Genomic DNA, 15,176 nt, shown 5'->3' with positions numbered 1-15,176 from the left:
GATGTAAGCTGTCAGTGAGGCATAATCCCTAGCCTCTTCTTTTTAATCTGACTGCAATATTTGCACTGGAGGCAGACCCATCACTCTTAAAGGTGAAAATAAATCTCCTCCTATGTTTTTTATTCACTGCGTGGATACCAGCGGTGATGCAGTTGACGGTATAGTTATAGAAGTCAACGGTATGGCCATCGACCTCAACGGTATGGCTAACGACGGGAGGTATGCCATCGACAGTAGATCAGGCCATCAACGGTAGGTATGTTATCGCCGATGGAATGGTCTTCGCCGTCGATGGCATGCTCGATGGCGAGGGTGCATTTGTCGACAGAATTGCCGTAGTCTACGGTGTCGTTGGTGACAGTGGTGTTGTCAGCATCTTCAACGTCGACTATTAAGCCAAGTGCTTTGGCATCGACGGTCTTGAAGTCAACAAGATTTTCTGTGAAGATTTCTTCCTCTTTTTTTTCACCGTTAAACCTCAGAATCACTTATATTCTGGTTTGTCAGCAGAGGAGGTGGCTACAAGCCTGCCACAAACAGATCAAGCTCAGGAAACTGTAAAAGTATCCTCTCTAGTGCACTGCCTTCATAAAAGTGCTTGAGGGAGCACTTCTTATGGAATCTTTTCCTGAATAGGGGGTATCTCCTTAAGAAGGAAGAATATTCTCTTTTTTCATAAAAAATAATGTCAACCTCCTTTCGCTGCCCTCAAGAGTCTTAGTGGTGTCTTAGTGGAAAAATCTTACATTCCGCTGACTAGTGGAAAAATCTTACATTCCGCTGACTAGTGCTTAGAATAAAGGCAATATTACACTGAGAACGTAGGTCATCTGTGTAACGTCTCTTGCTGTCAAAAGACAAACAGCTTTTAAAAAGGGATCTCTTCTCTTTGTCAGCCATTTTTACAGTTGGTGACAGTTGCCTGTAAGACCAAAAAATCTCCCTAGCTCAGAAATTATAACAATCTTCTCTAAAAACAACTCACAATACTTTGGTGCTTAAGATAGGGCTGGTTAAAGGCCAGGGCAAACCAAAATGGAAACAACTGCAGACTCAATGAAAAGTTAGATCGGATCTCTAACAGGGGACTCCCTCACACACGACATGCAGTAGAAATCTGAGCTATGGTGGTCTCTATGGGGAGTAGGAGTGCGTAAGCTTCCACCTCATTGGCTGAAGTTTAGGTTCTTTCAAAGAAGGTGGATGTGTTACTAAACATACTGTGTTATTTCAGGCCTATGGCCTTTTTTCATTATATACTGTGTATTGTATATTTTGAAACTGTATACTGCTCTTTAAAAGAAGCGGGATGCCTAGCCTGATGATGGAGAATGGATCTTTTATATATTCACATGCGTGAATCAATGTTGGAGAAGTACACATTAAAATTGGCCAGAGTTCTCGAAAAAGGAAAAAAGCAATTCTGTGATAGCTGCAATTATACGGAGGCAATGAGGGTAATACAACAATTTTATCTACACCTTGTAAAAATGGAAAAAAGGATAAATAGTAAATTTGAGTGGACTGACATATTATGACAAGGACAAAGGGGCAAATTAACCTTCGATAGCCCCTTTTCGGGAAAGGATATGATGAGCAATATTGAGTTCAAACCTTGTTAATAAAAATCTATGATACACATTGGTTACACAGCTGAGCGTTACCTTGAGTTGGTTGTTGAAAGTATCCATCTCTGCGAGTTTGGCCGAAGTTTCTTTCTCAAGAGAGTCCATCTGATCTTTTAGTCTTTGGCATAGTCCAGCTTTCTCAGATGTCCTTTTGTAAAACGATTCAAGCCCTGTATCTGAGAAAGCAAAACATTCAATTAGCTCATGTTCAAATTTTCCTCACACATTTATACCATGTGATGTGGACAAAACCAAACTGAAGGAGCAGGAATAGAACTAATACAACAATAAAACTGTCATACATTTCATTATTTTAATCAGGAGTATAATTACTATTCCTTCAATATTCTTCATGTCACTTAGGTTCATCTGCTCTTTATATATTGTGCATATGGACTTTGTGCCACATGTAAGTAATCATTTAACAGATTATTTGAAGATTTAATTGAAATAAAAATGTGAGCATAAGTTCTGATGAAACATTTAGATTTTTCATTATGTTTATGTTGCATAACTCATTCTATATGGTCAGTCTTGTGCAACAAGTTACATTAATAATCAAACAATATTTGTTTATAAGTAAAATACTTTATGAGCTGCATAATGCTGGACATAAGACGATATACCATTTATACTTTTCCAAAGGTCTGGGGCACCCACATTGCTTTCTTACAAGAGAGGCACTTAGCGGACAGGAAAAGGCCCAGACTCAATATGTTGGAAAGACCAATGTTATTGTAAGCGCTGCCTTGGCTATGTGAGAGGTGCGTTGCTATGAATCATGCCTGCAGGCCTCTTTAGATGCACAAAAACCAAAACAGACAAGACGGGGAGATTTGTTCTTGTGTAGGGTTTGTTATGTGGCACAACAGCACTTCTTTGGTGAACCATTCTACTCAACTTCTCTCACTTGGTCTCACTTTCCTTGGATCATAGGGGGAGACTTTAATACTATGTTGAATGTTAATCAAAATAGGTCAACCCCCCAATCTCTCTACCTCACTCCCTTACGATCCACATTGCTAAATATTTAATGCAATGGGTCTCACACTGATCTTTGGTGGATGCTTGGTGGGTCTTTTACTCACATAGTATGGAATAATCCTTCTACTCTACCCTTACGATCTCCATGTCCTCCGAGCACGATTCCTGTGCCCCACCACTATAAAACTCCTAACCTACAATATTGAATATGTTGCCAAGACGATCTCGGACAATAATCTGTTCCTTTTACAACTCAACTGGGGTATATGTATTTCACAGGTCATGACATGGCAGCTACAGCCCTCTGTACTAGAAGATTTGGCTTTTTGCGAACAGATTTGTGAATCCATAATCCACTATTATTCTGACAAGAGCGGAATGGCCTTCTTATGATTAGTGCAGTGGAAATGGGGGCAATGCATAAGGACCTTGGGCGGAGGTCCCATAGTGATTGAACAAGACTCGTCGGACCTGGAGGGTGTCCTGGGTGACCACGAACGTGCTACGCTGGCTGCGGGTTCCATTGCACCCCTCCTAGCTGCTAGGGAACGTCCTGCCCAGATGACTGAAACTTTGTGCTGCATACATTTTAAAGTCCATTTGATTAAACACACTCTGAGGGTGACAAGTCTGGAAGGCTCCTTGCATGACTGGTCAAGCAAGATGCCACAATGACCTCCATCTCTGCCATATGCCTCTCCTAAGATGGTGGTGTACACTTCCAAACAGCCATACACTCTGCATTTTGCACATATTACCGTTTCATGTATGACCAAGCTCCTTCCCGTACCTGCATCAACGTTATGGCATCCCTGGAGGGATTGCCCTTACCGAACCCTGGCCATCCTTCAAAACTACTGCAAGATCCTTAGTAAGATTCTGGTGTCCAGGCTCTGGGAATTCCGATTGAATTGACCACACTGGTCACAATGGCTTTAGCCCTGGGAGATCCACATCTCTCAATATCTGTTGACTCGACAATTCGCAACCAGAGACACCGTAGCTATGGCCTTTCACTGTTTGTCTGGTCCTAGATCTGGAGAAGGCCTTTCACATGTTAGACTGGAAATACATGTTCATAGTGCTGCAGATGGCTGGGCTAGGCCACAAAATTATAAACATGATTCAATACTCAACTGTCTTTTAGGGTACAAATTGGCCATCTCACTTCCAAACTCATCCCTGTAGGGTAGGTTACGTGGCAGGGATGCCCATTGTTACCCTTGCTGTTTGCACTGGTGATAGAACCTTTAGCGCTTTGACTTTGGCAGCTGGGTGGCGAGTGAAGTATCCCACTAAGCAATGAAACCCATGAGGTATCCCTGTACTAAACCAAGGCATATCGAAAGTGACGCAAATGCCGAGTGATTCCAGAAAAGCCTAAGACATTGGTGACAACTGGTCGAAATCTTGCTTATTCCCGCTTAGTCCAAATTGTCCCTTTCATCCCCTAACTGTGCACGAGCACCAGATTGCGTGGAAGTCCATGACTTTTCAGAACCTTGGTATCCACATATATCACACTGATAAAGACATTCTTTAGGGTAACTTAAGGAAAGCAATATCTGTGGGCCAATCCCAAATCTCTTTCTAGAAGTCTCTTCCCCTGACAGTTCAGGGCGGAGCAGCTCTTACTAAAGTGATAATGTTGCCTAAACTCCTTTATTACTTCTCCAACCTCCATATTCCTGTGGCCCGTAGATAGCATGATGGGGAACTTAATCTGGAAAACTGGCAGGCGCAGGGTGGTCCTGGCCAAGCTGAAGCTTCCCACGGATCTAGGAGGACTAGGTGTTCCTGATTTTGAACATAACTACCTTGGGGCACAGCCTACGGGGCCTGCCTGCTGGTTTGCTGGGTGGTATTTACCTGAAGGAAGGCACATCTAAATGTGGAACACTGTGCACTATCTCCACAAGGCCTTCCTGCCTAAATCTCTCCCGCCAAGGGAATCTTAACAAACTCTTACATATTACCTAAGAAAGCTTCTGTGGAGCCTTTAAACGTTCCCCAACTGTTCACTCCATTCTACACACCTGTTATCCCTCTAAAGCAGTGCTTCCTACACTATTTTGAACCACAACCTAATTTTTAAAACAAACCTTTGTGCCCCTCCTACCTTTACTGGAATGGACAGGCAATTTTTTTAATGTTCAAGCCAAGTCCTGGGCATACGTTCAAAGAAACATTAAAGAGTGTCAATCCACGGTTATTAAATTGCAAGTGAAATAACAGCAAGGGTCGACACCAGTGGATACTTTTTTCGAATTGTATTTATAACCACCCGCGAATCTTCAGGGCTGGGAAAGAAATAATAAGTGTAATGAAAAACAGAATACAACAAAGGAGGGGGGCAGACAGTCCAAAAGGACAGTGAAACTGACATGAAATGATAAAGGCATTTGTAAAGCGTATGGTTACCCTAGGGCATTCCAACGCTATTCATAGCGCCCTTCAGCTATAACAGATCAAGGGAAAAGGAAGGTTATAAGATGTTTTCTGAATGTCAGATAATTGGGTTCAAGCCGTATGTAGTCGGGCAGGCTATTCCAAATCTTGCCATTAAGTGCTTTGTGTGCAATGCACACATCCGTGAGGTGACAACAAATGAGGCACCACTCTGTTTGTGGAAACCTTAAAAGTATAGTGAAAAAAAGACATTAAAAAAAGACTTCACAACATATGGGACAGAAACCACATGTGATGTGAATGCAGTGGAAATACATAAAATGTAGGATCACCTGTAAGAAAAAGATACACATTATTTATAATAAACTTCAAGAATTAGCGACGATGGTGCAGTAACATGTGAATAAGTGATATAAATGTGACACAAGAAGTATGTGTTGAGTATAAAAACACCTAGATACTCCTGGGGAAAGGGCATGGGGAGCAGAATAACAATCCAAATGAAAAAGAGTCCTAGGACTGCGAAAACTGAAAAATATGTGGATATTTAAGACACATGTATTCAGACAATGACTCAAAAGGCGATGATCCGGCAACATAGGCAATAGGTAAAAGTAAAAACACAATTGCATGAAGGGAAACAGGTGAGGCAGATCTAGGACAGCGATAACTGAAAAATAGAATGTATGTTACGACGCAGGTATTAAGAAATAGCTCAAAAGGCGATAAATAGGCAACCTAGGCAACTGATAAATTAACATAAAAAATGCATGGAGACCTAGAACAGCGATAACTAAACAATAATATGTATATAAGACGCATGCATTAAGAAATGGCTCAAAAAGCGATGAACAGGCAACCTGGGCAACAGGTAAACTAACAGCAAGAAATGCATGGAGGGAAAACAGGTGAAGCAGAATACATGTAAGCAGAGAAGAGAACGCAGAAGTACGGGAGAGAACAGGCTCAAGTGCAGTGTAAAGGGAAATGCCACAACAGGGAATGGAAATTAATTAAGTGCAACTACCTGAATGGAGATACAAAAAGAATTGCAGTTTCTGGGAGAGGGAGGCAGCGAAAGAAATGGCCACATGAATACCAAAAGTGCAAAGGATAAAACATTGAGCCAGTAAAGGAAGGGAATCACAGGAGTCTCAGCCTGCACTCACTGCTGGACCGGTGATAGTTCCAACCCAGTCAGAACGGGTAAAGGCAATCTAAAGTTGATAGCGTGCAGGTAGAATGAAAGGGGAGGACGGGTTGGTCCCTTAGTTTACCTGTTGTCCAGGTTGCCTGTTCATCGCCTTTTGAGCTATTTCTTAATACATGTGTCTTAACATACATATTATTGTTTAGTTATCGCTGTCTTAGGTCTTCATACATTTTTTGTTGTTAATTTACCGGTTGCCTGTTCATCGCCTTTTGAGCCATTTCTTAATACATGTGTCTTAACATACATACTATTTTTCAGTTATCGCTGTCCTAGGTCTGCCTCACCGGCTTTCCTTCATGCAATTGTGTTGCTATTTTACCTATTGCCTATGTTGCCGGATCATCGCCTTTTGAGCCATTATCTGAATACGTGTGTCTTAAATATCGACTTTTTTTTTCAGTTTTCACGGTCCTAGGACTCCTTCTCATTTGGATTGTTATTCTGCTCCCCATGCCCTTTCCCCAGGAGTACTAGGTGTTTTTATACTCAACACATACTTCTTATGTCACATTTATATCACTTATTCACATGTCACTGCACCATCGTCGCTAATTCTTGGAGTTTATTACAAATAATGTGTATCTTTTTCTTACTGTGGATCCTACATTTTATGTATTCCCAGTGCACTCACATCACGTGTGGTATACGTCCTATGTGCTGTGAAGTCACGTTTTTGTGTCTTTTTTCACTATACTTTTAAGGTTTCCACACACAGAGAGGTGCCTCATTTGTTGTCACCTCACGGATGTCAGTTTCAGTGTCCTTTTGGACTGTCTGCCCGCCTCCTTTGTTGTATTATGTTTTTCCTTACACTTATTATTTCTTTACCAGCCCTGAGGAGTCACGGGTGAATACCCAGGTGACAAAACACGTGTCGGCTGGTTATAAATACAATTCGGAAAAGTATCCACAGGTGTCGACCCTTGCTGTTATTTCACTTGCAATTTAATAACTGTGGATTGACACTCTTTGATGTTTCTTTGAACGTGTGCCCAGGACTTGGCTTGCATTTCACTGTGTGGGCCCGTGCCCTCATGTTTCAGGGGTTGTTTGGGTTTTCATCTGATGTGGCAGCACTGTGAGTATTCTGTAAATTTCTTACTCTACCGCAAACTGTCTTGAGCGCCAATCTTCCTGTTCACTGAAAACCCCACATAGAAACAGTAATTTTTTTTATGTAACTAAAGCATTGTGTGGTAGGCCATTGTCATTTATAGACAACACATTTCCCATTGAAATGGCCACTAAATGTTCACAGATATACAGTTTTACTGATAATGCTATATTGCACACAAATGATAATGTGTGAAAATCGGGTTTCAGCGAACATTTATCATTTGTGCATCACCAAGTAGTAAGGTGTTTGAATTTGTTCTAACCCTATTAAAATCTTTGTTTTCATCACACTTCAGAATTACAAAAATTTACATTTTTTTGAGTGTTACAAAAATGAAATCCTACTGCCTTTCCTTTCACATTCCCAGTATCCCAGCAAGATTGTCACATAATGCACTTCACTTTTCTTTCTCTGACTGAAAAGTGACAGGAGTTTGTAAACCTCTATCCCCATATTAAAAAATAAGCAGCAATGACAGAAGACATAGCCTGACATTTGACCTCTGCCCTTGAAGGGAAGTAAATATGACAAGATAAATACAGAATATGAAGGCATCTTTATTTATTGCTTGGACTTTTGTGACCCACCAAAAATAGTTTTGTGAACATCCACTGTTGTGGACACACTGCTCTTAAAAGTATCCTTTGCTTCAGGAGGAGTATCACAAAGAACACAACTGAGAAATGGGATCCCTCAGGACTCACTTGCATAGGAGAACTTTCAGGACGGGGCTTTAATCCCCCTTAACAACCTAGTTGAACAGCCAGTCCTGTCTACAGGCCAGTTTCTTACACATAGATGTCTGGTTGCTGTATTCAACTACCTATGGGAATATCTAACACAGACTCCCTTTACGATCCCTTGGCTCACACGTTTACCATTGGGCTTGGATTAAAACGTACCTTTTGGCTAATTTGAGTCTTTCCAGACGGTTCAACAGACCCACTGGCAAATCTTTGTAGTACATGGGAGGAAATGTAGGTCACCCCTTCAACCAAAAACAGTGGGAGTGATTATTTTACCGAACCCCAAATTGTCTCCTGCAACATCAGATTTCAATATTTCCAATTTAACATACTCCATCATGCCTATCTAATATACTCCTGCTAGACTGGTGAAAATCTACACGTTGCTATGTCCTCGCTGCCAAATTCCAAATGCAGATTTTAAGCCTATGCTATGCCTGCAGTGAGTGTATACTTGAAATAGATCGACTCTGAACTGACTGTTGTGACTGTTTGTCGTGGGTTGTACACCCTAGATGGTGGAATATTGGGACTTCATAATTGCCTTAAGATTGAAAAAGTGGCAGCTAGATAACTAGATTTAGCCTTCGTCCTAGCTAGATGCTCAATAACAATTGAAATGGAAGGCCTCATCCATTCCTAGAATATCTCAGTGGCAAGAGGTGATGGGTTAGCTAGGCTTAGGTGGAGGCTCTTTTGCAGCACAGAGAGAAAGCAACAGGTTTACGCAAATATCGATTATAAGTCATGGCCGGAGGCGAGGATTATGTTTTTTTCCTTCGCTTTATTACACATCTGATCAAACAGCAGCCATTAAAAAGCGTTTTCAAAAACGAACTTTCCCAGAAACACCTGGGACCTTAAGCATGCTATAATCCAATCAGCTAACAGTGTTGATATAACATTGTATGCCTTTTTCTATTCCCCCTCTTTTTTTGCTGCTCATGCAGTCACAAATAAGTGCCTCTTGCTCCTGGTAAAACTGCTTTGCCTGTTTACAGTTTTTTTCCCTTCTCAGGTGCAGTTGGCTCACCTTAGTTGGATTAAGGGCAGCAGGAATGTGATTTGCGCTCCTTACTCTGCAAATGTAACAGCTTCCATGGTGATTCAGATGGGGAGGCGGGGCCCTGTAGACCTTGACATGCAACTTCCTTAACGTGCTTCCACACAGGGGGCAGTCCACCTCTCACTCTAAGTCAGTTATGCTCGACCTAGACAATATGCTCCATCCCAGATCTTCCGATTCGGACCTGGCCTATCCTTGGAGGACAAGGTCGCCCTTACTCCTTAGATCAACCTCAAAATGCCCACCTTTGTGGCAAAGTATATTAAGCACTCTAAGAAAGGGATTGATAGGTATTAGTGCTCCTGCCAAGACAAACTTCTCTATGTCACCAGACCCCCACTAAAATATTGGATATGGCAAAAGGGCCCAAGCAGCCAATTGTGTGTTAACTGCAGAGAGGTGCTGGGGTGTGACCAGGCCGAGCGCCAAGATGGCCGCTCGACCGTGAAGCTCCAGAGCTGCCGCATCACAGACGCAGCCTCTCTCCACTTCACTGGTGTTCTTGCGGCTGCTGCTGGGTGAGGAGATGTCCCTCAGACCTGGACCGGTGTGTGGACGGCTGAGCAGTGCCGGAGAGATGTGGCAGCCTGCACTGTCTGCGGCCTGACACGGCCCTCAGAGGTCCAGCGAAGACAGGGATCACGGTTGTCCTCCAGTGCTTTGATGTAGGAGGCAGCATGAGATCGTCGTAGAAGATTGGCTAGAGTCCTACCGGGACGGTCACCCTCGCCGTAGCAAAGCGCCCTCGCCTCCCTTCCCAGAAATGAGAGTTCACTGTCAGCTTCTTGTTTGAATTAGGAGAGTTTACCACAGAGCTGTGCAAGGGTGTTGGGTGGGGGATGACCGAATGCTGAGAATCAAGGGCCTTAATTTCTCCCTCCAGGCGCTCAAGAATGCCACGGATAAAGCGCAGGACACCCGACTGCTTAGAGAGGCATTCGACCCTAACCACCACCTTAAAGCCTTCCGAAAGTGTGGAGGGGGCTCCATCGAGCCGGCAATAAGTTCGAAATAGTTCTCTATTACAGTTTGGATTTCAGCGCAGAACACAGAGTCGCGAAACACGTTGGGGGGAAGAAGCCAAGCAAACATCCGACTCAGGCATGCAGGGGGAGTAGACTGAGACTTAGGGGTGCGTGGTCCGAGAGGGTGCACGCCATGTGCTCAACTGATGTGACTCATGCATATGCATTGCGAGTGGTGATCCAAAGATCCAGGTGGGACCAGCAGCCAGGAGTGCCTGTAACGCAGGTGCCCTCGCGCATGTCCGGGTGAGCATGGTGCCAAGCGTCCAACAGAGAATTGTCGGCCAGGATGGGACTCAGAAGGGAGGTGGAGCGTGGGTGCAAAGTGCGGGGCCCAGAGCGGCCGAGGGTATAATGTTAAAATCGCCCCCTTCCTTCCCCCCCCCCCCCCCAGCATTGCAGCAGGACCCAGGGAGGAAATGTGTTGCCATACCTGCGCAGGAAAGTCAGGATCATCAGAATTAGGGCCATAAATCACAGCAAGGATCAAGGGCTGGGCTAAAAGGGTACCAAGCAGGATGACAAAGTGCCCCAAGGGATCAGTAATGGCCCTGGTGGAGCCCTTTATGTAAAAGGATAGACTCCCCACGTGAGTTGCTAGAAATAGAAGGAGGAGTGGATTTCACCTAGTGTCGAGAGTGGTGCCTGGAGGCAGTAGCAGGGAGCAGATGAGTTTCCTGGAGGAAACAGATGTCGACTTTGTAGCTAATGAGGTGCGCATGTACAAGGCGGGCCTTTCGATAATCATTCAGGCCACAGACGTTCCAAGTCCAGAGTGTAGTTGCCATCATAGAGCTGTGCCAGGAAGGAGAATGCCGGATAGGGCTGTGTGCAACAGAGGAACTTGAGAAGTGTAAGATGGGGTGTGCAGTACAAAGAGCAGTATATCAGACAGTACGGTACAAAATAGGTCTGAGAAGAAAAATAAAGAAAACAACAACAGGCCTCGAAGGAGAGGCAACAGCACCCAGAGAATCCCCCCCACCCCACCCCACCCACACCAACCCCCCAATCAGTTTGAGAGACCAACCCCACCTGCCCAGGGAACCCCCACCTGGGAAAGGAAAAAGCAACATGAGAACAAAGGGGAATCATCCCGTAGAGGCTTGGCTCGGTGCAGCATATGCCCCTGCCACTAGGACAGGGTAGCCAAGCCGTGGGTAAAGGCGGACTGCAGAGGAGGGGGATGGGGACTCGATATAACTACTCAAAACCCAGGACCAAACAGGTATGCAAATACAATACAATACAAGTGCCAGTGCTGCGTAAAGAAGGAAAGAGAAATGCAAGTCAATGGGATCCGGTATATTAACAAAAGTCGCATCAGCAGAAAGGAGCAGCCGGGACTAAGAGCTGGGGAGGATGAAGGCAGTCTCAGTGAGTCAACTTAGGAAAAATGGAATGATAACAGGAAGGGGCAAGTTCGTGCCACGTAAAGAAGGAGATCTGATCTCAGTCATTGTCACTTAGATCATCGGTTGCAGCCACTTGGGAGCCGGAGGGAGTGGAGCGCTGGGATTGCCCAGTTTCTTGGTGTAGGCCATCGCTGCTGTGGGTTCCAGAAAGGTGTGGATCTGCGAGCTGTGTCTGAAGCGGTACTTGGCCGGGTACGCAAGGGAGTAGGAGATGTCGTGTTTTTGCAGCAGACATTTAGCCGGGAGAAATTCGCGGCAAGCAGCCTGAACCGCCATTGTATAATCAGGGTAGAAGGAGATCAAGTTCCCCTGATGACAAATTTCTCCTTTCTACCTGGCATCTGGAAGGACCGCGTCCCGGTCGTAGAAATTTTGTAGTTTGGCGATGATAGATCGAGCTGGAAGACCAGGAGAAAGCCAGGGTCCCAGAGAGCGGTGGGCACGCTCGATGATGAATACTGGGGAAAGGACCTCCCCGAATATGTCTCGGAGCAGTTGTTCAACAAATCTTCCATTTTGGCTATGTTGGAGAATTCGGGCACTCTCGTGATACGGAGATTAGTTCTGCGGGAGCGCGCCTCCAAATCCTCATTCTTATTTTTAATGAGCTCCAAAACTTTGTCCATTTGTAAAAGAGAGTGGTGATCCCGGGCGGCAGCATCCTCTGCATCAGACACCCTAGCCTCAACTTGAGTTAAGCTTGTCATGAGAGTCCACTCGTGTCTTGACAGTGTCAAGGAGGGTGGAGAGCTGGTCAAGCTGGGGGGCGATGCCAATGACTGTAGATTTTACATCCAACATGATAGCTTTGAGGTCATCCTCGCGAGTAGGGTCATTTTCGGGCAATTTGCGCTGGTCGAAAGCTATCTTCGGTTGCTTCGGATCAGTTCGCCCCATGGTCAAGCACCAGCGTGCCCAGCAGGTCAGGGAGCAGCGGAGCAGTGTATGCGGAGCCCGCGGCAAGCAGGAGAGGAAGGGATAGAGGAAGGGCGCCTGGGGAGATGATGGCAGCCAGGCCCACAGGGCAGAGCAGGAGCAGGTGTGACGCAGCCAACCAGCCCAATGAGGAGAGTCCCAGCGCTAAACAGGGCGGGAAGCCCAGCAATGTAGAGTCAGGCCTTCGGAGCAGCAGAGCTGGCTAGGGCAGGTGTAGCCACAGCGTGCCACCATGAGATCTTGGGGAGGTCCAGCAGGCTGAGTGAGAGATGAGGGGCCTGGAAGAGTGAGGCGCTCCCAGGGCTGGGCTCTCCTGGCTGAAGGTTCTAAATCAGGTCCTTGCAAGGCAGGTGGCTCTCAAGCAATAGAGAGGATGGCCGGCTAGCAAGAGAAGGCCCCCGTCCCAACAGAGTGTCAGTATCTATGAGCCCAGGAGGAAGGCGAAGTGAAGGAGCAGCCAGCGATCTGCCACGGAGCCAGGCCTGGCGGGGGATCGTCCAAGCTACGAGAAACTGGTGAGGGGCCCGCTCGCTGTTACAGGCGGCAGGTCCATGTCAGGGCGGAGGAGAGTGCACTCCCCGTGTGAGGCCACTCTGGGCTGTGCAGGCAGCAGAGGAGGCATGAACCGCAGAAGCAAAGCAGCTGGTCGGTAGGAGAGGCAGGTGGGGGCTCTGATGTCCGCGGCCCAAAGCCAGAGGAACAGCTAAGAGCAAGCGCCTGTGGGGCCACTGGGCAGCTTGGTGTCACGGGGGTGCACCACCTCCGTCACTTAGCCTGAAGCAGGCCGAGGCAGCGGGCACCGGGAGGAGGAGAAAGGCACCAGCGTGGAGAGCCACCTCAGGCCCAGCGGAGAGGCGCGCGCGGGTCCTACCCCGCCGCAGGGCACCAGCCACAGAGGCGACTCACCGGATCCGGAGGAGCAGTGTATCAAGGCAGCTCCGATGAGGGAACCCGGTCCACTGGAAGCCGATCAGGCAGGATGTCGGAGCAAGGACAGCGCAGCAGCTAAGATCGAGCTCCCCCAGAGTGTAAGCAGCGAGGCCCAGTCGCTGCACAAAGCCCAAGCACATATCCCGGCATGTTGGCATGTGTGGAGGCCCGGTAAGGCAGCAACAGAAGCCCCAAGGTGAGGTGAGTCTCTGTTACCTGGTGTCGAAAGGCAGCACTTCAGTAGTCTGCAGGATGATTACGGATTATCGGCTTGGCCGCTAGAGCCCATTTAGAATGCAGTCATCTTGCAGCTGCCCAAGCCACGCCCCTTGGGACTGAATGTACTTTGACACTTCCAGCGATACTTATGTTACACTGCAGCCACCTACCTCCAGACCCAAAAATATTTGGCAGCCACTGCAGACTTATTTATTACTTCATCCTGAGAAAAAGGAGGGAATGTGTGGTGCTTAACCCCTTCGATGCTTGTGACAAGGTCAACTCGTCATGGGTGTTACCTGCACTGTGCTTATGACGAGTTGACCTTGTCACAAACAATGGGATTTTTGAAAATTGCAGCACACAGCGGGAATATACGATAGCAATGATGCGGTTAAGCCTGGCTCTGTTGGAGTACATGTGCATACAATAGACAAGTAGGAGTCTTTTTCAATATGTAAAATGCTGTGCTTATATTTATGATGCAATAACCTTACTATGGTACACACTTCTACATTGCTTGTATCTCCTGGTTCTTCTTCATATTCCCCTACGGTTATTTTTTAATGCAACTGCACTGTATGACTTTTTTCTTTCTGTATGTGGATTGCCCTCTACTGAACATAATGGAACTTGGGTTATGGATGGCGCAAATGCTGATGCGCTTTTGTGACAATTTTGACACCCCTGTATGTTCCTTTGTTTCCCTTCCCCCTTTCTGTTGATCCTTTATTTTTATTTGTTGGAAATATTCCATAAATAATGTTTCTTTTTTAAAAAAAAAAAAAAACACTACAGGAAGGTGCTAATCCTAGCTGATTAAGATGGGCCCAAAGTTGGGTGACCTCCCGTCCATGGAGGCGGGAGCGTGTCCCAGGGCAGACTATTTGGCGACCCATACCTCCCCATCGTTGAGCCATTGGGAATGTTTGTGGAAACGTTCATCTCCCTAGACAAGGTGCAGGTCTTTATTAAGAGAATTTTCCAAGGGGATGGGTCGTGGCAGGGGCCTCTCGACCGACCAACCAATTTTCTTCACAACTTCACCCCTCCTCCCACCCCAACAACAGGGCTTCAAGCACAGCGAATGGCAAGATCAATCTCACATCTGCGCATTCTTCCCCTCAAGAGGTCTGAGGCAGAGGAGGATTCAGGGGTCACGTCATCCACACTTCCTCTAGTGGTAAGTTTGCCCTTCTTCTGAACAAAAGTAGGGGGGTCGTCTGCTGAATTTTTTCCACTGATGGTTAACAAGAACATCGGAAGCATAGGTCTTGCAGACAGTCACAGGATACCAGATAGAGTTCTACAAGTCCCAAATCAGGCATCATGTCTTCGTCCCATTGTATTTTCAGAGCAAGCGTCCACTCTAGAAGACGCAGAAGTTGCAGCTCTCCTGGACAAAGAGGCTATATGTCCAACTGAGCTCCATCCTAATGGGTGTGTCAGCAATCTGTTTCTGGTTGACAAGAGTTACAGTGGTCAGCG

General features: G+C 46.0%; 1 protein-coding gene across 4 annotated transcripts in view; it reads right to left on the bottom strand.

Moving 5' to 3' along the window:
* ITSN2 (intersectin 2) overlaps positions 1-15,176 on the bottom strand; it is a 1,355,209-nt gene that overhangs the window by 664,709 nt on the left and 675,324 nt on the right. For all 4 annotated transcript variants that reach the window (XM_086926255.1, XM_086926257.1, XM_086926256.1 and 1 more), the window contains one exon: positions 1,665-1,804. In XM_086926255.1, the coding sequence (XP_086782381.1) occupies positions 1,665-1,804 (140 nt within the window). The remainder of the gene's footprint in view (positions 1-1,664; positions 1,805-15,176) is intronic.

The sequence above is a fragment of the Lissotriton vulgaris genome, chromosome 6 (assembly GCF_964263255.1).
Source record: "Lissotriton vulgaris chromosome 6, aLisVul1.2, whole genome shotgun sequence".
Taxonomy (NCBI): Eukaryota; Metazoa; Chordata; class Amphibia; order Caudata; family Salamandridae; genus Lissotriton; species Lissotriton vulgaris.
This window is presented reverse-complemented; position numbering and strand designations above follow the sequence as displayed.